This window comes from Lepidochelys olivacea (assembly GCF_965140295.1).
Source record: "Lepidochelys olivacea isolate rLepOli2 genome assembly, chromosome: 22".
In the NCBI taxonomy this organism is placed as follows: Eukaryota; Metazoa; Chordata; order Testudines; family Cheloniidae; genus Lepidochelys; species Lepidochelys olivacea.
The window spans coordinates 3,213,710-3,238,087 of NC_140432.1; the positions used below are offsets into that span (position 1 = coordinate 3,213,710).

General features: G+C 44.7%; 1 protein-coding gene across 5 annotated transcripts in view; it reads left to right on the plus strand.

Annotated features, from left to right (window-relative positions):
• The window catches only part of FEZ1 (fasciculation and elongation protein zeta 1), a 162,735-nt gene that overhangs the window by 38,159 nt on the left and 100,198 nt on the right, over nt 1-24,378 (plus strand). For all 5 annotated transcript variants that reach the window (XM_084612072.1, XM_084612071.1, XM_084612069.1 and 2 more), the window contains exon 3: nt 16,911-17,010. In XM_084612072.1, the coding sequence (XP_084468198.1) occupies nt 16,911-17,010 (100 nt within the window). The remainder of the gene's footprint in view (nt 1-16,910; nt 17,011-24,378) is intronic.

The following is a 24,378-nucleotide window of genomic DNA, read 5'->3' on the forward strand; positions in this document are numbered from 1 at the left end:
TCTAGCCCAGTGTTCTATCTCTGATGCTTCAGAGGAGGGTGTAAGAAGCAGCAGGCAGATGTGAGGGTAATCTGCCCCCCACATTATGTCTCTTCCTAGTCTCCAGTAGTTATTGACTGGCTGAAGCCCTAAAGCAGGAGATTTAATATCCCTTCCAAAAGTTTTGTCATAATTAATTATAATTCTGGACATTCTTGTTTTCCATATAAATGTCCAATCTCTTTTTGAATCTTGCTAAGTTCTTGAACTCAGTGACTTCCTGTGAGTTCCTCTGAGTTCTAATTACACGGGTTGTGTGAAAAAGTGTTTTCTTTTATCAGTATTGCATTTCCCACCTTTCAATTAAATTGAATGTCCCCTTGTTCTTATAAGAGAAAGAGAACAGAAATTCTCAATCTACCTTCTCTAAACCCATCACTATTTTATGTAATTATATAATTTTATCATGTTCTCTCTTTATCATCTCATGATCTTCCAGGTGTTTTATTATTCTGTTTTTAATTATCATTTCAAACAGTTTAGCAAGTGCAGATTTAAAGGCTTTTTTAAAAAACATCCTTCCTACACCATTGTTCCCACACAGGATGGAAATCAATTTCTTCTTCAAGAGATGTCCCTCTGGGTGCTCCCTTCGCTCGGAGATTTTGACAGCAGCACTCGTACCGGTCGCGCACGCACAGAGCCTACCCCACATGTCGAGCGTGCTTTAATAGTACACATGTGTGACCGGTCTCCTCAGTTCCTTCTCTACCGTCCCTGGCCTGAGACGGAGCTCAGCAGACACGTTAGAGAAATTCTCTCTCCCTTTGTTCAACTATTTTCCCTTTTAGTTTAGCTTCCCATTAATAGTTAGATACCATTTCCCCCCCTCTTTTTTCTTTTAAAACCAGCCAACCAAAAAGACCCAACCCTTTTTTACTTCCTCTCATCTGCATTTTTGCTTTGCCATTTTGTACTTGACTTTGTCTTCCTTTTGGCCCCGTCCTTCTCTCTAGAGGGTGGCCTTTGCGGTTGCAGTGGGTGGGCCTTGTGAGGGGTTTCCCTCCAGCTGAGGGCAGGTAGACAAAACACCTTCCATCAGCAGAGAGGGGGAGAGAGGCAGGGAAAAGTGGAAAAACAAAAGCAGATGATCACCAGGTCTAATCCTGCCAGGTGCTAGTCTTGCGTTCTCTCAGTCCCCTCTGAAATCAGCAGGAGTTGAGGGTTTTCTGGGCATTCATTTGTCTTGATGGCTTTGGCTATGAGTGGCAGCTCCTGATGAGCAGCCATGCGCCACTCAGGAAAGATGGGGCAAGCAAAGAGAGAAATCAGTCATCGCTGGATCCAGGGGTGGGAGCGTGGTGACGTGCAACCAAGTAGCTAACCAGCTGGCAGGGCGTCGCAGAGTGTGAGAACAAAAGGCAAAGGAGACACCCTGAGTAAGTCACATGGGGATAGATTTCCTGAAGGTCACCCCACTCCCCATTTAGGTCCCCATTAGGGACCTCAATCAGGGGCCAGAGTCCCCTGCAAGCAAGCATTTTGGACTCCAGTTTCTTCTGAAAATCCAGCCCTAAGGGCCTGTGGATGCTCAGCGCTTCTGAAAATTGAGGCCTCTCTGTGCCTTCATTTCTGCCTTTTGGCCAATGGAGATAACAACACACCAGGGTGAGGAGTGTGGGGTAGGTACTGCAGTGAGGGTACTCCCCATAGCACAGGGGCATCTCAAGGTTTAATTCACTGACATCAGGGAGTGCTTTGACAGCTTTGGATAAAAGGCCTTATAGAAAGGCAGAGTATGGGTCATATTTAGGCAGTGAAAGGGTCCTGCTAAGACGGGATGTTCTGTCATTGCCAGAGAACCCCACAAATGCTCACTTGCTGTTGTGTCTTGTCTACCCATCAGCTCAGACTCAGAAAGTGACGCTCTCCTAGGACTGCAATAAATGCGACCTTCCAAAACACTGGCTGGTAATATTTGGTGAGGATGAAGGATGTGGCTAGGTCAGAATTTTTTGGTGGGGCCCTGGTCCTAGGTTTAAACTAAGGAGCTCATTGAAAGTTCTCCTCAGTCCTCCACAATGGCTGCTAGCCTGTGGGAGCTTCCTTAAAGTTGTGCTTTTTCTACTGCTGTAGTCTGGGGTACAGGAGCAGCAGCCCTGGCAAGGGTCTCTTCCCCCAAAGAGCTCCTCTGTTAAATTAACAGCTGCCAGTGGTTCACAGAAGTAGGATGAAGGTAAATGTATTTTGCTCTGATTTAATATTCTCATTCTTCGGAGCGGGTCAGGTTGCCATGTCCCGCAGTGGAAGGAGCATGCTGAATTTCATGCTGGATTGACAGTCATGGGCTTAAACTCCTCTCATTATCCCCAGAACAGGGACAGCAGCAGTGCCAGGAGGGCAGACAACAATGTTCCATCCAAACATTTTTCTGAAGGAAAATTGGGGTTTTCAACTAAACGAGCATTTTCATAGAAAGTTGCTGCTTTCCTCAAAAATCTTTGATTTTTGGGGGGGTAGGAGTAAGGGGGGGAGGTTGGAAACCGAAAAATGTTGGTTGAAAACTGAAAATATTTCAATTCTCAGCAGTTTTAAGTCAAAACTTCTGGTTTCCGGCAGTTTGTGGCCAAAAATTGTTCTGAGTTTTGGTAGAAAATTTTCAGTTTGGGGGAAACCTCCACAAAAATAAAACAAATTTAATTGTTGGCGAAATTTTCCATGGATCCCCCCCCCATACGCCGACATTTGCCAGCCAGCTCTGAATGCAAGTTTCCCTATTTCTAAACCACTAAGGTGTCCCAACACGCTCCTTGAAGGGCCACCTAGGGCTGCTAAGAGCTGGACAGTCACCACACCCCATTCAGCAGCTACTCGGAGACAGCCGGTCATGGCGATGGCCTGCGTGATGCGCACGCTTGTCTGACGCAATCTGCACTCCTTTAGTTTTCTTCATTGATGATGGTGGAGCCAAATCTACCTGGAGGCTGTGGAGCAGCTGCACCTTGTACGTGCAACAGCTGGAGCAGCCCATCTGGCTTCCAGCATGCCTGGCTCTCCAGGCTTTAAGCACTGCTCTAACTGCAATGATGCCGTCCCCCTTTCAGGCGGCCATTCAAAATGTATTAAATGTTTGGGGGAGTCCCACATCCCCCCCAAATGTGCCCACTGCAGCAAGCTCAAATCCAGGGCACGCAAGGACAGGGAGCTGAGGTTAAAACTGCTCCTCTTGCAAAAATCTTTAGGACCAGCCTCAGATCCAGGCGCCCACTCTGCTGCACACTGCAGTCCCCTGCCTCAAAAAAGGGAAAGGAAACTTTAAAAAAATGGCAGCCTCTTTCACCCGCAAAGGGTATTTTGAGGAATAAGAGTTCGCCGGGCAGATCTACCACCTCCCTCCGGGCGCTTCTCTGGCTGAGTTCCTTTGATGCGCCAGGGCTCCTCCAGTAGCATGAAGCTCCAGTGCTGAGGCTTCAGGCTTTCAGGTGCCTGCCTCTCTCACGGCACCGTTCGGCACCGCAACGAAAGCAGGTGCTGACGCATATTAGCCTGTCTGACCTCGCACAGGCTCTTCTCGCTCTCTGGCACCGTCAGCCTCTGTCACAAGGGCGGGAGGGACAGCTCAGTGGTTTGAGCATTGGCCTGCTAAACCCAGGGTTGTGAGTTCAATCCTTGAGGGGGCCATTTAGGGATCTGGGGCAAATATCGGGGATTGGTCCTGCTTCGAGCAGGCGGTTGGACTAGATGACCTCCTGAGGTCCCTTCCAACCCTGAGATTCTATGATTCTAAGGCTCAGGACACTGGCGCAGAGGAACCCTTCTTCACAACAAATTCCTCTCACGCAGCCCTCACCTCACAGAGGTGCTGCGGCACCGCAATTCACACAGTCAAGGGGCCTGCTGGTGTCACCTCTCTTTTAGTCACCCCTACTTAACACCTACTTCTCTCCGCAAAAAGAAAAGGAGTACGTGTGGCACCTTAGAGACTAACCAATTTATTTGAGCATAAGCTTTCGTGAGCTACAGCTCACTTCATCGGATGCATACTGTGGAAAATACAGAAGATGTTCTTATATATCCAAACCATGAAAAAATGGGTGTTTACCACTACAAAAGGTTTTCTCTCCCCCCACCCCACTCTCCTGCTGGTAATAGCTTATCTGAAGTGATCACTCTCCTTACAATGTGTATGATAATCAAGTTGGGCCATTTCCAGCACAAATCCAGGTTTTCTCCCCACCCCCCCTCCAACAAACCCACTCTCCTGTTGGTAATAGCTTACAGACTAACACGGCTGTTACTCTGAAACCTGTCTTTATTAAGTCCATGATTATTAATGTCTAGCAAAGTTATTAATTTAAGTTGCTAGGCTCATCTTTTGAAGATGTGCTGATTTCTTTTGAGGATGTAAGTTAACCTGATTGACCTTCCCAATCATGCTCAGCATACCCTGGCTCTCCCTCCACAATCCAAGCATTTCGTGGAGGGCATGAATGTGATTCAAATCTGATTATTGTCAGTATTAGTGTCTAGTCCAATCAGGAGCCAAGAACATTAGATGCAATATGGGCAAGGCCACTATTGTCTGTGCACTGCATGCTCTGAGCAAGGATCATTCCCCAATTCCAGTGAAATACAAGGACTTTGCGGATGTATTTGATAAAATAAATGCCAGTGCCCAGCCCGCACATAAGCCTTACAACTGCTCCACAGATCTTCAGCTATGGGCCAAAATCGTCATTGGGTGAATTTACTCTTTGTCAGAATCTGAACTCAGGGCCCTCCAGGAATACCTCAATGAAAATCTAATAAAGAATTTTATGGATCCTTCTGTGTTCCCTTCCAGGGCCCCAATCCTGTTTGCCAAAAAAAAAAAGAAAAAGATGGTATCCTGCACTTTTGGGTAGACTGTCGAACACTGAACAATATCACCATTAAGAATAAATATCCCTTGCCATTGATCAGTGAACTACTGGAGAGGGTCATCTTGACTAAAATTTTCAATCACCTGTATGGTGTCGATAGACTACTCTGGAGCTGACAGGGTGATGAATGGAAAACAGTCTTTCGTACTCGTTATGGACATTTTCAGTACCCTGTTATACCTTTTGGTTTCTGTAACACCCTTGCCATGTTCCATAACTTGGCTAATGATTCAGGTGTGTTCTAGACCAATATGTTGTAATCTACCTAGATGACATTCTTACTTTCTCAGAAAACCAAACCCTACATGACCAGCATGTTAGGTTAATGCTCTAACATCTTTGAGCAAATGGAAATGATCTGTATGGGAAACCTGAGAAATACGAATTTGACTGCACCTCTGTGGACTTCTTGTATGTCATTTCTCCTGGAGGAATAAGCATGGATCCCAGAAAAGTCTCTGTGATTTTGATTTGGACTACACCCAAGAGTATCTGGGATGTCCAGTGCTTCCTAGGATTCACCAATTTCTATAGACAGTTCATTCAAGGATTCTCGCAAGTGGTATTTTCAGTTATCCAGGTGCCATGGAAGAATTCCACTGCCAGGAGTAAAGCCTGCATCTGTGCCCGCTCAGTATTCCTGATACCCTAACAAGCCAACTAGGCTGCTTGATGAACCACACTGTCTGATTGGCTGAGGAAGCTAGTAGGCTCGTTCTTAAGTTCAGCAGCAGGGGTAGCTCGCTGGCTGCTTAAAGCACATGCCTGTGGACTCTCTGCCTCTATGTGCTTATCTCTCACCAAGCATTGCTCCTGTTCTGCTTCTCTACAGAATCAGCCCAGATCCAGCCCTGCCCCCAGTCTTGTTCCCATCCTGTCCCAGCCTTGCTTCCGTCTCAGAACCAGCTCTACTTCTGCCTTCCCTGACTTCTGGTAATATAGCTCTGAACCTTGGCTCTGATATCTGATTCCAATTCTGTCTTCACCCTTGGCTCTGGCATTTGGACTCTGATGCTAGTTCTGATGTTTGGCCTTGCTTCCTGGTTCTGGCCCTGTCTCGGCCCCTGGCTCTTGCATTCAGATTCTGACCACTAGACCTGACTCCCACTTCTACCACTAGGTATGACCACCTACAATCCGGTCTCCTGACATCCACTTTCTCCTGGACAGCAGAAGCCCAGTTGGCTTTTGATTGACTGAAGAAAGCCTTTACCTCTGCCCCCATCCTAGTACACCCAGATCCTTCACAACCCTTTGTCATCACAGCAGATTCATTTGCCTAAACAATTGGGTCAGTGCTATCACAACAACATGGGCCCACAAATGACCTCCAGCCTCGCACCTTCTATTCAAAGAAATTGACACCCTAGGAACAAATGATGAAATCTATTCTAAGGAGTTACTGGCCATCAAGGCTGCATTTCAGAAGTGGCATCACCATCTAGAACAGGAGTGGCCAACCTGTGGCTCCGGAGTTCTTCAGAACTTAATATGCGTCTCCTTGTCTAGGCACCAACTCCAGGGCTCAAGCTACAGGCGCCAACTTTCCAATGTGCTGGAGGGTGCTCACTGCTCAACCCCTGGCTCTGCCCCAGGCCCTAACCCCACACCACCCCTTCCCGCCCCCTTGTCTGAGCCTGCCGTGCCCTCGCTCCTTCCCCTCCCCCCCAGCCTCCTGCACGTAAAACAGCTGATCGGGAGGTGCAGGGAGGGAGGGGGAGGTGCTGATCGGCAGGGCTGCCGGTGGGTGGGAGGCGCTGGGAGCAGGATGGGGGAGCTGATGGGGGTGTTGCTGACATATTGCTGTGGCTCTTTGGCAATGTACGTTGGTAAATTCTGGCTCCTTATGAGATTCAGATTGGCCACCCCGATCTAGAAGGTATATGTTTTCTGGTCAAGGTGTTCACATATCATAAAACCTGGAACATCTCCAAAGTGCCACAGCCTGCAACCAACGTCAACCTAGATTCACCTTCACCCAGACTTACAGATCCGGAAACCAATATGGCAAACCCAGTGTGTTATCCTGCAAGGAGGAGTACCTCGGTAAGGGGGCTAAACTCCCAGACCTGCCACTATATTCAGTTCCTGCCATTTTGTAAACGCTCTGGCCAAACACCAATCTTTTGGCTCTTGTAAAGTCCTCTCTGCCCATGATCCACTCGCAATGACATCGGTGTCAGCCAATTCTGACATGAAATTATGAGTCAAAAATGAAGTACTCTGGTTCAGGGATCACATTTATGTCCCTGATGGACCATCTCATCTAGCCATACTCCAGCTGTGCCATGATTTCATGCTGGCAGGCCACTTTAGGTGCTGGAAGACGTGAAGTTGATCTCTCACAACTGTTGGTGGCCAAAACTATTCTTATCCATCAAATCTTACATTGCTTCCCATGAGACTTTTGGCCAGACAAAGACCCCCTGTGCCAAACTTTAAAGTGCCTTCATCCTACTTCGACCCCACTCCCACCCTGGGCATCTATCTCAATGGAATTAATCACTGATCTCTCCAACTCTCAGGGTTGCACAGCTATATTGGCTATTGTCAAAATTGTGCACTTTGTGCCTTGTCAGAAGATCCATACTGCAGAAGCAATGGCTCATTTGTTTTGTGTCCAGATCTTCAAGCTCCATGGGTTACCAGCCGATATTACATTTGATTGTGGGTCACAATTTGTCTCCCATTTTTCGACAGAATTGTTCAAACTCCTGGAAGTCACCCTATGCATTTCCTCTGCTTACCACCCACAGACAGACGGACAATCAGAATGGGTAAATCAAATTCTAGAACAGTATCTCTGCTGCTTTATCAACTACTGTCAGGGTTCCCTCCCCACGCTGAACTCTAGGGTACAGATGTGGGGACCTGCATGAAAGACCCCTAAGCTTATTTCTACCAGCTTAGGTTAAAAACTTCCCCAAGGCACAAATCCTTCTTTGTCCTTGGATGGGTACTGCTGCCACCACCAAGTGAGTTATATGAAGATTCAGGAAAAGATCCACTTGGAGTTCCTGTTTCCCTAAAATATCCCCCCCAAGCCCCTTCACCCTCTTTCCTGGGGAGGCTTGAGAATAATCTACCAACCAAATATTCTTTAAAAACAGAACTTTATTATAAAGAGAAAAAAAAGTAAAAGAAACGCTTCTGTAAAATCAGGATGGAAGGTAACTTTACAGGGTAATCAGATTCAAAACACAGAAGATTCCCCTCTAGGCAAAACTTTAAAGATACAAAAAAAACCCCAGGGATAAACCTCCCTCTTAGCACTGGGAAAATTCACAAGCTCAAAACAAAAGATAATCTAACGTGGCTTGCCTTATTTACTTACTCTTTTTGCAATATTGAGACTCATTTTAGGATGATTTTAGGAGGAGTTTTCTGACCTGATGCTTCTCTGCTTCCCCAGAGAACACACAACACAGAGCACAAACAAAGCCTCCCTCCCCCCCTCCGATTTGAAAGTATCTTATTTCCCCATTGGTCCTTTTGGTCAGGTGCCAACCAGGTTATTTGAGCTTCTTAACCCCTTACAGGTAAGGAGGAATTCTAGGCTACCCTTAGCTGTATGTTTATTACAACTACCATCAAATGATTGATTCTGAGTTCTATCTTTTGCTGAATTTGCCTACACTCAGTCCAATCAAAGATCATCTCACCAAAGTCCCTTCTATGCCAATTATGGCTTCCACCCCAGTTTCCATCCATCCATACTGCCACTCTCCCAAGTACTCGGAGCCTCTGATTTGATTCAACATCTCTACCACATCCAGGAGGAATTAAAATTACACTTAAACTCAGCCAAGGAGAGCTACAAATGATATGCTGACCTCCATCAACAGGACCTCCTCCCATGGTAATCGGAGACAATGTATGGCTCTTGACTCAACACTTGGATGCTGCCCGATTCATGAGGAAACGAGACCATCATTACATTGGACCAATCTGGATCACTCAACAGATCAAGCTCCAGTTACCTCATACCATGAAAATCCAGTATTCCATGCTTCCTTGTTGAAGAAATATATGGATAACTCCCTTCTGGACACAACCAACCACCTTCACCGCCCTCCCGCTCCCATGGTTCAGGGGCAGGAAGAATACATTGTGAGACATATTCTGGATTCTAAGCTACTCCAAGGACAACACATGTATCTAATGGATTGGGAAGGATATGGCCCAGCTAACCATTTGCAGGAGCCGGCCAGCAACAGACATGTACCCAATCTCCTTCAGGAACTCCATCAGTCAGACCCAGTGATATACCTGAGATACATCAATGATATTTTCATCCTCTGGACAGACAACCTAAATTTCCTCACAGATTTCTACCACAACTTCAGCAATCATCACCCAATTGTCAAACTCTGTCTCGAACATTCCCACACAAGTATCAATTTCCTGTACATCACAATCAGCTTCAACAGTAGAATCAGCTATACACAAGAAACTCATGAATCACCATGCTTATCTTCACAGATCCAGCAACCACCCCAAACACACCAAGAAATCTGTTAGCTACAGCCAGGCACTCACATACCACAGAATATGCTCTGAGGAGAAAGTCCAGGGTACACACCTTAACACACTTAAAACTGTCTTCACAAAACAAGGGACAAATAGATAGCATCATGGAATGGGCCCCCCAAATACCCCCAAAGAATCTGCTTCAATATGAAAAAAACCTAACCACACACCCCTAGTTGTCACATAGAATAGCAGGGTTGGAAGGGACCTCAGGAGGTCATCTAGTCCAAGCCTCTGTTCAAACCAGGACCAATCCCCAATTTTTGCCCCAGATCCCTAAATGGCCCCCTCAAGGATTGAACTCACAACCCTGGGTTTAGCAGGCCAATGCTCAAACCACTGAGCTATCCCTTCCCCATACCACCCCACAGCGAAACCTATACATAGTATCATTAAACAGCCCCACCCAACCTTGCCAAGCTCATCATCAGAAGCAGGCTCTCCACAAAACAGGACCACCAAAGCAAAGTGGCACCAGACCCTGTGATAACAACAGATGCAAAACTTATAGGCATAGCTCCACTGCTACAATTGTCAATACCACAGACAACACATCTTTCAAGTCCATAGGTCCTACACATGCCTATCACAACATTCGGTGTTCTTCATCCTCATCCATCCTAAATGCCACAATAACAACTGTGTGATTGAAATGAGACAATCACTACACTCTCAAATGAACTCACACAGAAAAATGAAAAAAGACAAAAACACCGTGTTGCCCTTGGGTGAACACTTTTCACAAAATGGTCATGCCATATCTGACCTCTCAGTCCTCATCCTCAAAGGAAATCTGCAGTACTCCTTCAAAAGACAAGACTGGCAGCTTAAATTCCTAACTTTGCTAGACACTAACAATTATAGACTTAATAAAGACACTGGATTTCTGGCTTATTACAACAGTCTGTAACTCAGTAACTCTGCCCTCCTGCAGATGTGTTAACTCAACACTTCATCTTGAATGATCTCTTACAATGTGTGTTAACTACTTGTGTTGTTAACTACAACCTGTTTCACCTTGTATTTAGCAGTAACACTGTGAGTACCTTTTCTAGACTGAAGAAGAGCTCTGCAAACACGGAAGCATCTTTCTTTCACCAACAGAGATTGATCCAATCCAAAATATTACCTCACTCACCTTATCTTGCTAATGTGGTAAAGGTATCATGTTTACTGCTTTCCCACATCCACTTGTCTGTAACCCTGTCAAAGAAGGAAATTAGGTTGGTTTGGCATTATTTGTTCTTAACAAATCCCATTTTGGCTATTACTTATCACCTGGTTATCCTCTAGGGGCTTACAAATTGGTTGTTCAAAAATTTGTTCCAATATCTTTCCAGGTATCAAAGTTAGGCTGACTGGTCTATAGTTCCCCGGGTCCTCTATGTTCATGATCTTCAGGCCTCAGAAGATCATGGCTGAAATGAGACAAAATCAAATTAGAAATACAAAATGTTAACAATGAGAGTTATTAATTACTGTACCATACTACCAAATAAGGTGGTGGATTCTTCATCTCTTTAAATCTTCAGATCAAGACAGGATGCCGGAAGATATACTTTAGCCAAACACAAGTTATTAGGCTCAATACAGGAGTAACTACATGAAATTCTATGGCTTGTGCTTTACAGGAAGTCAGACTATATAATGTCCCATCTCGTTTTAAAATCTGTGCATTAAACCAATTATTAGCCCATCCACTCTTCCTGCTATGCAGACTTCTTGCTCAAATTCCAGAGTGATGTTAAACTGAATCAAATAAACCTTCCAGGGAGTTTTCCGCTCAAAGATAATGGGACTTTTGTATAATTTATTGTTATTATTTTGTATTGTATTATATTACTCAAGCTTAGACAATCTCCCCTCTATCCTCTGGGGTTCTGTGAGCTACCAATGAGGTAGAAAAGTGTTGTCCTGTCTTACTTAAGTTCTTTTACTGGCCCAATTTCTCGTCCAGGTGGCTGACTCCCACAGTGGTTGGTGACCCTTGGAGTTCCTTCTCAAGGTGAATTTTAAGTTCCTTAAGCCCATCTCTCTAAGCAAGTTCTGAATTGGCCAAAGGTTTCTTGTTCATCACTATTTCCTGGAAAACCTTTTGGTCCTTGGTAATGAGGTTGACGGTCACCTCATCAATCCATCTTGCCTGTCCAGACTGGGATTCTTGTAGCTGGGCTTCCAAATATGCCTGGACACTTTGTAGCTGCTGCCCCAAACTGTTCCTATTTCTGACCTCAGGTCATCTCCTCCGTCCTTTCTGGGCAACCTCTAGATGTTTCAAAGTCTCTAGCTCTTGTTTTAGGTCTTGTTTTAGTTACTTTTGGCAGCTTTCAGTGTCTCTTGGACAGCTTTGATTTCTGCTAGCACATCTATTATTTGCTCCATCTGGGTTCAACAGGGAAAACAGCTCACAATTTCTGTGTGGTACCAAAACAATTACAAACAATATGTAAAAACAAACAAAACCCCGCTAATGTGGAAAAAAGCTTCAGAAATGAGCTCCAGTTAAAGAAAACGTTAATGTGCAGATCTTGCCCTCCCATGTTAAAATCCACAGAAGAGGAGAGAGGAAATGTGAGGTTCCTGTGCAGAGTTTTCCTGGGATCATTTTGTTGTCCCTCGTCCCCAGTTTGGTCAGTGGGTCAGTCTTTAAGACCTGGATAGATCTTGATGGATGTGGTGGAAGTACAAGGGGCTCTCCTCCTGTGACTCTTATGAAATGCACTAAAGAATACTCCACAAAGCCCCTGCACTGCCCAGTTGTATATTAGGATCTTAAAAAAATTAAGGAATTTCCCACACAGAAAATGTTGCTAAGGCAATGCAAAGGTACATGCACACTGTGATGCAATGTACCTCAAAACAGCACCTTGTCTAACCCCCATAGTCGTCATTTGTATATAGTTGTGATATGTCATACAAAGGATGCCATGTAAGATATCATATGAATGGTCATGACTGCTGAAACTCATTATTCTGTCAAAATATGTATATCGTTATTGTGCATGAAGTTATAGGCTTTTGCTGTATGGTTGTTATTTAAATATCTTGTGAGTCTGGGAGACGCCCACGTCTGGCTCTCACATGGCAACAAGGGTTGTGACCCACACCCAGGCAGGTGATAAATGACCACTGACCAGCAAGGGAATTGTAAATAAGAGACTTATAATTCAATAGAAGACAGCTGTGCAAGCACCACACACTGGGGATTGCTCATCTCTGTGACTCAGGAAGGTCCACCAGGACATGTCTGGGCCAGTATCTTTCCTGGGACATGAATTGAGAGTATAAAATAAGGGACAGTGGCATCATGAGACCACATCTCTCTTCCCCCACCTACTCTGAAGGCAACAAGATCACTGGGAAGATAAAGACTTTGGACTGAGGAGACTGGTCCCAGGCTGAGAAGGAAATTCAGCCTATATATTAAGAATTGTGAGAGTAGGGTGAGAAAAACTGTTTCCATGCAAATCTTGCTTAGTCTGATAAAGTTCAGGATTTAGACTGAAATTTTATTTATTATTTCTTATATAACAATCTCTGACCTCTATGCCTAACACTTATAATCATTTAAATCGATCTTTCTTTCTTTTGTTAATAATCTTATTTTAATGTTTTATTTTAACCAGTGAGTTTGTCTAAAGTGCTTGGGGAATCTGGTCAGATTACAAAAGCTGGTACATGTCCACTATCTTTTGGCAAAGTGGCAAACTAATTAGTGAACTTGTACTGTTCATGAGAAGTCTTGAGCAGTGTAAGACAGGACATTTCTGGAGTACAAGATTGAGTCGGGGGGAAATATGCTGGCATCTCCCTGTATACAGTTCATGAGTGGCTTGGAGAGCATTCATGCAACTTCACTGAGTTTGTCTCTGTATGGTAAAGGCTGTGTGAGAACAGGCACCTGGAGGGGTTTGGCTTGTCACCAGCATAACATTGTGAGAGAAAGCTCAGGCGGGAGAGTTAAGGGGGCAAAGTTTTCCCGCCATTCATGTTGTACCCTGTGGATCCGTCATACACATTAATGTTTTAATCTGCGTTGCCTTTCAGGAGTTTTAGAGTTAAAAACATGTTAGAAACCCAGAAGTTCAGAATTAAGATAGCACTTCCACAGCAAACCACAGAACGGTAACTGTCTTTACATCTCTTAGCACAGTGCAGCTCGATTCTGTGATTGGTGCCACTGTGATATAAATATTTACTAGCAATAAGTAGACCTCAAAGCCTCCAGAAGCACCTTATCATTGCAGTGCACTACCTATGAACCATTAACCTTTCTCATAGAAATAACTTTTAACTTTAAGAAAAGGAGTACTTGTGGCACCTTAGAGACTAACCAATTTATTTGAGCATAAGCTTTCTTGAGCTACAGCTCACTTCATTGGTTGCATAAAATGGAAAATAGAGTGAGGAGATTTATATACACACAGACCATGAAAAAATGGGTGTTTATCATACACATTGTAAGGAGAGTGATCACTTAAGATGAGCTATTACCAACAGGAGAGTGGGGTGGGGGGAGAGAAAACCTTTTGAAGTGATAATCAAGGTGGGCCATTTCCAGGAGATAACAAGAACATCGGAGGAACAGTGTGTGTGTGTGTGTGTGGGGGAGGAATAAACAAGGGGAAATATTTTACTTTGTATAATGATTCAACCACTCCCAGTCTCTATTCAAGCCTAAGTTAATTGTATCCAATTTGCAAATTAATTCCAATTCAGCAGTCTCTCGTTGGAGTCTGGTTTTGAAGTTTTTTTGTTGAAGAATAGTCACTTTTAGGTCAGAAATCAAGTGACCAGAGAGATTGAAGTGTTCTCCGACTGGTTTATGAATGTTATAATTCTTGACATCTGATTTGTGTCCATTTATTCTTTTACGTAGAGACAGTCCAGTTTGACCAATGTACATGGCAGAGGGGCATTGCTGGCACATGATGGCATATATCACATTGGTGGATGTGCAGGTGAACGAGCCTCTGATAGTGGGGCTGATGTGATTAGGCCCTATGATGGTGTCCCCTGAATAGATATGTGGACCTAGTTAGCAACGGGCTTTGTTGCAAGGATAGGTTCCTGGGTTAGTGGTTCTGTTGTGTGGTTGCTGGTGAGTATTTGCTTCAGGTTGGGGGGGGCTGTCTGTAGGCAAGGACTGGCCTGTCTCCCAAGATTTGTGAGAGTGATGGGTCGTCCTTCAGGATAACTCTTCACAGTCTGTTTTGGACTTAACTATCTTGAGTAATTTTGTATTGTGTGCAAACTTTGCCATCTCACTGTTTACCCCTTTTTCCAGATCATTTATAACAGTGGTTCTCAAACTTTTGTACTGGTGACCCCTTTCACATAGCAAGCCTCTGAGTGTGACCCCCCTAATAAATTAAAAATGCTTTTTTATATATTTAACACCTTTATAAATGCTGGCGGCAAAGCGGGGTTTGGGGTGGAGGCTGCCAGCTCGCGACCCCCCATGTAATAACCTGGTGACCCTCTGAGAGGGTCCGACCCCCAGTTTGAGAACACCTGATTTATAAATATGTTGAACGCTGGTCACAGCAAACCACTATTTACCTCTTGGTATTATTACGGTAGCAATAGCAGTAGATAAAGTTGTCCAGCACTTTTTGTTGAAACCTCTGTTTTCATTTACTTATAACTTGGCCAAACTTGAATGCTTCAGGCTGAAAATTTCTACTCTGGGTCTGTGCCAAGATTGAGTTTTTTTGAATGTTTCAGCAAAAAATGATTCAGTTGTTTCTGAAAACAAGATTATTGAAGAGTAAGTTGTTTTGTCAATGTTAAATATTTTCCCAACCATTTCCATGGACAGGTCTCTTGCCTCCATTTGTTTTTAGCAGATGTTTGAAATTTGGCAAGGGACAGTTCTTAGGTCACACGTGTTGCGCTCTTGAAAATCTGTCCAGATTTGTCTGTTATAACTCTCACAACATCACCATTTATACGTGCCCAGTGGTACTTGTTAAACACTTCCCCATTCATTTTCTGAAAGTTCTAACTGTGCTGTGCATGTTCTCATGTCTCAGTGAGCCTCCTCCTCCTCCTTTATGCACATAGCCCATGTGTAGCTAGATCTCCAGACAAGACACAGGCAAAAGGGACCCTCCTCTTTCTTCTTAAATTACCTTTGAAATTGCTTGTCTGTTCTTATAGATAAGCAGTCTAATTACAATAGAGCAGGGTCAATCATTATCTGCTGGAGGGGGGTGGCCTACTGTGTTTTCAATTTACATTAGTTTGCAAAAGTAGATAGCAAGGAGGAAAGCCAGAATTCAGAGAGCTGTCTGGGGGTTGGGGTGAGCCACAGCCATTCCCTATCTCAGCTCCCCTTGAAGTTCAGTCCATTTGTCATTGTTGCTGGCCATCCAGAATACCTTGCAGCGAGGAACACACTGTCTATTTCCCATTCTTTCCCTATCACAATCGTCATATTTTCACCAGTAACGTCGACTATCCCTATTGCCATTATGGAGGTAGTGGTAGTTGTTGATTCTGTTGCTTCAGTGCCTTGGACCTGGGGTCTGGCTGCAGCCATTTTGTTTGGTCTAAAGTGCTATTTTTCCCCCTCATTCCTTTTTTTAGCAGACTGTAACTACCGGTCCATTTGACTAAAGAGAGCTCTCTGTAATAGTTTCACCTGTGCTGGAAAACTCTTAATACTTAAAAATCCTCTTCTCCGTAGCTGATTTTTGGCTGGATCTAGAGGGAGTGGAGTCAGAGATTGCATTAATTGCTGCAGCTTGCGAGGCCAGTTCTTGGCTATTTAAATCCTTGTTCTGAAGGAGCTGCTTTGGTCACTCAGCCACACAGAATGTAGTAGGTGGTGCACTGGTATTTCCATTTCCTTCATGGTCTTGTCTCTCTAATGTTGAAAAATTGGAAAGGGTTCTAAAAAGAGCTATAAGAATAATCTGAGGTCTGGAAAGCCTGTGTTGTAGTAGGAGACTAAAGAACATCAATCTATTTAGTCTATCCAAGAGAAGGTTAAGAGGTGATTTGGTCACAGTCTACAAGGGGAAAGAGATTTCTGAGAGCAGAGGGCTCCCTAAACTAGCACACAAAGGCAGAACAAGGTCCAATGGTTGGAAGTGGAAGCTAGACAAATACAGACTAGAAATAAGACACAGTTTTTTTTAACAGCAAGGGTAATCAACTATTGGTTTCTCAATCTCTGAAATTTTCAAATCAAGATTGTATATCTTTCTAAAAATATGCTATAGCTCAAACAGAAGTTATGGGCTTGATGCAGAAATTATTGGCTGAGGTTCTCTGGCCTGTGTTATGCAGGCGGTCAGAGTAAATGGTCATACTTATCCTTTCTGGCTTTAAAATCCATGAATCTATGAATGTTGTTTCAGGGCTGTTTTGAACAGAGCATGCTGAGACCATTCTTTCTTGAGGTGAGCCTTTCTTTCATTTAGGCAGGGTTGGATCCACCTGACAGCTATTAACATGTTTTTCTACTTTCAGGGTTTGGGATGCTTTAACAGACAATTACATTCCATCGATCACTGAGGATTGGAGGGACCCCGATATCGAGGTGTTGAATGGCAATATTTCTGACTCAGAGGTACTTCCCAGACTTTATTTTTTGCATTACTTGTAAAAAAAAAAAACCTAACATGTTCTGGGACACCATTTGCAGTTTGATAAAGGAAGAATGTAAATGCATAAAATGGTATGATGTCCAGCAGCCATTCCGAGAAATAGGAATAATAGAATGTGAGAAGCGAGTGCCTGTCAGAGATTGGAACAGATCTCTCACAAACTGCATGAACTTAGGTCACCATCCCTTGATCATTGAAAAGCATGTGTAATGCGGAACTATAAATGAAACAGCCTTATATGTATGTAATGGGGGTTTTGTCAGCTAGGCTGTTGTTTGTTTGAGAGCGATAGTGAGGATGTTTGTACCACCTTCCACCATGGCACCGTTAGAACAATGTAGAGCACAGACTTGCCAGCCGACTGACCAACGCAGCTAGTGATTGCGAATGTATACGGCACGTCACAGAGCACTGCAGGGAGCTCAGCTGGCCCAGTGCTTCAGCGGTGTCAGGGTTGATGTAGTGCTCTTGTTTCTAGAGCTGGTCAAAAATGCAATTTTTATTCCAATGTGAATTTTGACATTTCAAAATTTGTTTCTGTTCAGAATTAGAACAAAAAGCTAAAATATCAAAAATGTTCAGAGAATGAAAAATTCCAAAGAGTTTAGATTCACAAGATTGGGCAGAACAGATGTCAAGGTTCCTCCCCCACTCTGAACTCTGTGGTACAGATGTGGGGACCTGCATGAAAACCTCCTAAGCTTACTTTCACCAGCTTAGGTTAAAACTTCTCCAAGGTACAAATTAATTTTATCCTTTGTCCCTGGATCTCCACTGCCACCACCAAACTCTAACTGGGTTTACTGGGAAATGTAGCTTGGACACGTCTTTCCCCCCAAAATCCTCCCAACCCTTGCACCCCACTTCCTGGGGAAGGTTTGGTAAAAATCCTCACCAATTTGCATAGGTGACCACAGACCCAAACCCTTGGATCTGAGAACAATGAAAAAGCATTCAGTTTTCTTACAAGAAGACTTTTAATAGAAGTAAAGAAATCCCCTCTGTAAAATCAGGATGGTAGATACCTTCCAGGGTAATTAGATTCAAAACATAGAGAATCCCTCTAGGCAAAACCTTAAGTTACAAAAAAGACACACAGACAGCAATAGTCATTCTATTCAGCACAGCTCTTCTCTCAGCCATTTAAAGAAATCATAATCTAACACATACCTAGCTAGATTACTTACTAAAAGTTCTAAGACTCCATTCCTGTTCTCTCCCCGGCAAAAGCATCACACAGACAGACACAGACCCTTTGTTTCTCTCCCTCCTCCCAGCTTTTGAAAGTCTCTTGTCTCTTCATTGGTCATTTTGGTCAGGTGCCAGCGAGGTTACCTTTAGCTTCTTAACCCTTAACAGGTGAGAGGATTTTTCCTCTGGCCAGGAGGGATTTTAAAGGGGTTTACCCTTCCCTTTATATTTATGACAAAGGCAAATGTCATTCTGGGATGTATTAACAGAAGTGTTGTGTGAAAGACATGGGAGAGAACTGTTCCATTCTACTTAGCACTGGTGAGGCCTTACCTGTGGTATGGTGTTCATGTTTGGGCACCACACTGTTGTGTTCTTTAGAGATCTGGTGAAGGCATCATAAGCCCATGTGCAAGGAAGCTGTTTCTTTATTGAAGTTAATATCCAGCCTGTAAAAGCATGTCTAACTTGGAGGAGGAGCTGCTCCACTTTAACTTAACTCCTCAGGGTAAATGTGTCAACTTATTAGAGCTGCTAAGGGGGCGGGGGGAAAGGGGGGGAGAGAGAGAGAGAGATGAGTCACAGACTAGCTCTTAAAGAGACAGGATCCTCACACACTTCAAGAAAGATATGGACAAATTGGAGAGAGTCCAGAAGAGAGCAACAAAAAGGATAACAGGTTTAGAAAACATGTCCTGTGAGGGAGGGTTGGAAGAACTGTGTACGTTTAGACTAGAGAAGAGACGACTGAGGGAGGACATGATAGCAGTCTTAATAGGTAAACGGTTGTTATAAAGAAGGTGGTAATCAATATTTCTCCATGCTGTGTGCAGTGTTGTTGTAGCTGTGTTGGTCCGAAAGAGGCAAGGTGGGTGAGGTAATATCTTTCATTAGACCAACTTCTGTTGGGGAGATGGCCTTCTGGAAGCTATGAAACTGTCTTAGGCTATAAAAGAAATGAAGGTTTGAAAGACTCCTGGTGCAAATGGGGTCCCTGTTAAATTTTACAAAAAGTTCTCAAAAACTTTAACACTTAGATTATTGAGTATGTTCAATGTGGCCAAGAATGAGCAAATTCTCCCACCAACTCTAAGAGAATCTGTAATTTCAGTTATTCCTAAACCTGGGAAAGACTGTGGACTATGTACTGCCAATTTCTTTAATCAATGGGATACTAAGATTTTAGCTAGAGCTCTTGTTATGCAATTGGACAAAGTTCTCTCGCACGTGACACACATAAACCAGGTAGGCTTCCTTCATAACAGACACTCCTCGGAGCATTTGTGTCAGCTGATACTACTGCTGCTTTGAGAGATTCTAAAGAATCCTGAGGTGTCGTTTCTTTAGATGCCAAAAAGGCCTTTGACTGCTCTCAAGGTTCCTTCCCCGCTCTGAACTCTAGGGTACAGATGTGGGGACCTGTATGAAAACCTCCTAAGCTTACTTTTACCAGCTAAGGTTAAAACTTCCCCAAGGTACAAACTATTTTACCCTTTGCCCTTGGACTTCCACTGCCACCACCAAACTTTATCTGGGTTCCTGAAAAAAACGTAGTTTGGACATGTCTTTCCCCCCAAAATCCTCCCAAAACTTGCACCCCACTTCCTGGGGAAGATTTGGTAAAAATCCTCACCAATTTGCATAGGTGACCACAGACCCAAACCCTTGGACCTGAGAACAATGAAAAAGCATTCAGTTTCCTTACCAGAAGACTTTTAATAGAAGTAAAAAGGAATCACCTCTGTAAAATCAGGATGGTGAATACCTTACAGGGTAATTAGATTCAAACATAGAGATTCCCTCTAGGCAAAAGCTTAAGTTACAAAAAAAGACACGCAGACAGAAATATTCATTCTATTCAGCACAGCTATTTTCTCAGCCATTTAAAGAAATCATAATCTAACACATACCTAGCTAGATTACTTACTAAGTTCTAAGACTCCATTCCTGTTCTATCCCTGGCAAAAGCATTACACAGACAGACACAGACCCTTTGTTTTTCTCCCTCCTCCCAGCTTTTGAAAGTATCTTGTCTCCTCATTGGTCATTTTGGTCAGGTGCCAGCGAGGCGAGAGGATTTTTCCTCTGGCCAGGAGGGATTTTAAAGGGGTTTACCCTTCCCTTTATATTTATGACACGCCCCCCAAATCTCAGCTAGGGTGAAACGCTGGCTGGGATTTCTTAGAATCAGAGTTGAAAGGGACCTCTGGAGGTCATCTAGTCCAACCCCCTGCCCAGAGCAGGACCAATTCCAACTAAATCATCCCAACCAGAGCTTTGTCAAGCCTGACCTTAAAAACTTCTAAGGAAGGGGATTCCACCACCTCCCTAGGTAACGCATTCCAGTGTTTCACCACCCTCCTAGTGAAAAAGTTTTTCCTAATATCCAACCTAAATCTCCCCCACTGCACCTTGAGACTATTACTCCTTGTCCTGTCATCTGCTATCACTGAGAATAGTCTACATCCTTCCTCTTTGGATCCAACTTTCAGGTAATTAAAAGCAGCTATCAAATCCCCCCTCATTCTTCTCTTCCCCAGACTAAACAATCCCAGTTCCCTCAGCCTCTCCTCAGAAGTCATGTGTTCCAGACCCCTAAATCATTTTTGTTGCCCTTCGCTGGATTCTCTCCAATTTTTCCACTTCCTTCTTGTAGTGTGGGGCCCAAAACTGGACACAGTACTCCAGATGAGGCCTCAATGTCGAATAGAGGGGAATAATCACGTCCCTTGATCTGCTGGCAATGCCCCTCCTTATACACCCCAAAATGCCATTGGCCTTCTTGGCAACAAGGGCACACTGTTGACTCATATGCAGCTTCTCGTCCACTGTCACCCCTAGGTCCTTCTCTGCAGATCTGCTGCCTAGCCATTCGGTCCCTAGTCTGTAGCAGTGCATTGGATTCTTCCGTCCTAAGTGCAGGACTCTGCACTTGTCCTTGTTGAACCTCATCAGATTTCTTTTGGCCCAATCCTCCAATTTGTCTAGGTCCCTCTGTATCCTATCCCTACCCTTCAGCATATCTACCACTCCTCCCAGTTTAGTGTTATCCGTGAACTTGCTGAGGGTGTACTCCATACCATCCTCCAGATCATTAATGAAGATATTGAACAAAACTGGCCCCAGGACCGACCCTTGGGGCACTTCGCTAGATACCGGCTGCCAACTAGACATGGAGCCATTGATCACTACCCGTTGAGCCCGACAATCTAGCCAACTTTCTACCCACCTTGTAGTGCATCCATCCAGCCCATACTTCTTTAACGTGCTGACAAGAATACTGTGGGAGACCGTGTCAAAAGCTTTGCTAAAGTCGAGGAACAACACGTCCACTGCTTTCCCTTCATCCACAGATCCAGTTCTCATCATAGAAGGCAATTAGATTAGTCAGGCATGACTTGCCCTTGGTGAATCCATGCTGACTGTTCCTGATCACTTTCCTCTCCTCTAAGTGCTTCAGAATTGATTCCTTGAGGACATGCTCCATGATTTTTCCAGGGACTGAGGTGAGGCTGACTGGCCTGTAGTTCCCAGGATCCTCCTTCTTCCCTTTTTTAAAGATGGGCACTACATTAGCCTTTTTCCAGTCTTCCGGGACTTCCCCCGATTGCCATGAGTTTTCAAAGATAATGGCCAATGGCTCTGCAATCACATTTGCCAATTCCTTTAGCACTCTTGGATGCAATGCATCCGGCCCCATGGACTTGTGCATGTCCAGTTTTTCTAAATAGTCCCGAACCACTTCTTCCTTCACAGAGGGCTGGCCACCTCCTCCCCATGCTCTGCTGCCCAGTGCAGCAGTCTGGGAGCTGACCTTGTTCGTGAAGACAGAGGCAAAAAAAGCATTGAGTACATTAGCTTTTTCCACATCCTCTGTCACTAGGTTGCCTCCCTCATTCAGTAAGGGGCCCACACTTTCCTTGACTTTCTTCTTGTTGCCAACATACCTGAAGAAACCCTTCTTGTTACTCTTAACTTCCCTCGCTAGCTGCAACTCCAGGTGTGGTTTAGCCTTCCTGATTTCATTCCTACATGCCCGAGCAATATTTATATACTCATCCCCGGTCATTTGTGCAATCTTCCACTTCTTGTAAGCTTCTTTTTTGTGTTCAAGATCAGCAAGGATTTCACTGTTAAGCCAAGCTGGTCGCCTGCCATATTTACTATTCTTTCTACACATCGGGATGGTTTGTCCCTGTAACCTCAATAAGGATTCTTTAAAATACAGCCAGCTCTCCTGGACTCCTTTCCCCCTCATGTTATTCTCCCAGGGGATCCTGCCCATCAGTTCCCGGAGGGAGTCAAAGTCTGCTTTTCTGAAGTCCAGGGTCCGTATTCTGCTGCTCTCCTTTCTTCCTTGTGTCAAGATCCTGAACTCGACCATCTCATGGTCACTGCCTCCCAGGTTCCCATCCACTTTAGCTTCCCCTACTAATTCTTCCCGGTTTGTGAGCAGCAGGTCAAGAAGAGCTCCGCCCCTAGTTGGTTCCTCCAGCACTTGCACCAGGAAATTGTCCCCCACAGTTTCCAAAAACTTCCTGGATTGTCTGTGCACTGCTGTATTGCTCTCCCAGCAGATATCAGGATGATTGAAGTCGCCCATGAGAACCAGGGCGTGCGATCTAGTAGCTTCTGCGAGTTGCCGGAAGAAAGCCTTGTCCACGTCATCGCCCTGGTCTGGTGGTCTATAGCAGACTCCCATCACGACATCACCCTTGTTGTTCACACTTCTAAACTTAATCCAGAGACTCTCAGGTTTTTCTGCTGTTTCATACTTGAGCTCTTAGCAGTCATACTGCTCCCTTACATACAGTGAAACTCCCCCACCTTTTCTGCCCTGCCTGTCCTTCCTGAACAGTTTATACCCATCCATGACAGTACCCCAGTCATGCGAGTTATCCCACAAAGTCTCTGTTATTCCAATCTAATCATAATTCCCTGACTTTGCCAGGTCCTCCAGTTTTCCCTGCTTGTTTCCCAGGCTTTGTGCATTTGTATATAGGCACTTGAGATAACCCGCTGATCACCCCTTGTTCTCAGTATGAGGCAGGAGCCCTCCCCTCTTGCGCTCTCCTGCTCGTGCTTCCTCCCAGTATCCCACATCCTCACTTAACTCAGGGCTTTGGTCTCCTTCCCCCGGTGAGCCTAGTTTAAAGCCCTCCTCACTAGGTTAGCCAGCCTGCTCATGAAGATGCTCTTCCCTCTCTTCGTTAGGTGGAGCCTGTCTCTGCCTAGCACTCCTCCTTCTTGGAGCACCATCCAATGGTCAAAGAATCCAAAGCCTTCTCTCCGACATCACCTGTGTAGCCATTCATTGACTTCTACGATTTGACGATCCGTACCCCGGCCTTTTCCTTCCACGGGGAGGATGGACGAGAACACCACTTGCGCCTCATACTCCTTTATCCTCCTTCCCAGAGCCATGTAGTCTGCAGTGATCCACTCAAGGTCATTCTTGGCAGTATCATTGGTGCCCACATGGAAAAGCAGGAAGGGGTAGTGGTCTGAGGGATCGATGAGTCTCAGCAGACTCTCCGTCACATTGCGAATCTTAGCCCCTGTCAAGCAGCAGACTTCTCTGTTTTCCCGGTCAGGGCGGCAGACAGATGACTCAGTCCCCCTGAGGAGAGAGTCCCCGACCACCACCACCTGCCTCCTTCTCTTGGGAGTGGTGGTCGTGGAACACCCAACCTTAGGACAGTGCATCTCATGCCTTTCAACTGGTGGAGTCTCCTTCTTCTCCCTTCCCCCAGACGTATCATCTGGACCACTCCCCGCAATGGTACCTGTGGAGAGGACATGAAAACGGTTACTTACCTCTATCTGCGTTGCTGGTACATGGACGTTCCCCCTTCTTCTTCTGGAGGTCACATATTGCCAAATTACTTCACTGTCCTCCTGTCCCCGCTGCACAGCCTGCTCTGAATCTTCAGAACCTTGTGCCCGTAGAAGCATATCCTGATGTCTGTCCAGGAAATCTTCAGTTTCTCTTATGAAACGCAGGGTCGATACCTGTTGCTCCAGACCTTGAACCTTCTCTTCCAATATGGAGACCAGCTTGCACTTTGTACAGACAAAGTCGCTTCTGTCCTGTGGAAGAAAGACAAACATGGCACATCCAGTGCAGGTCACAACAGCTG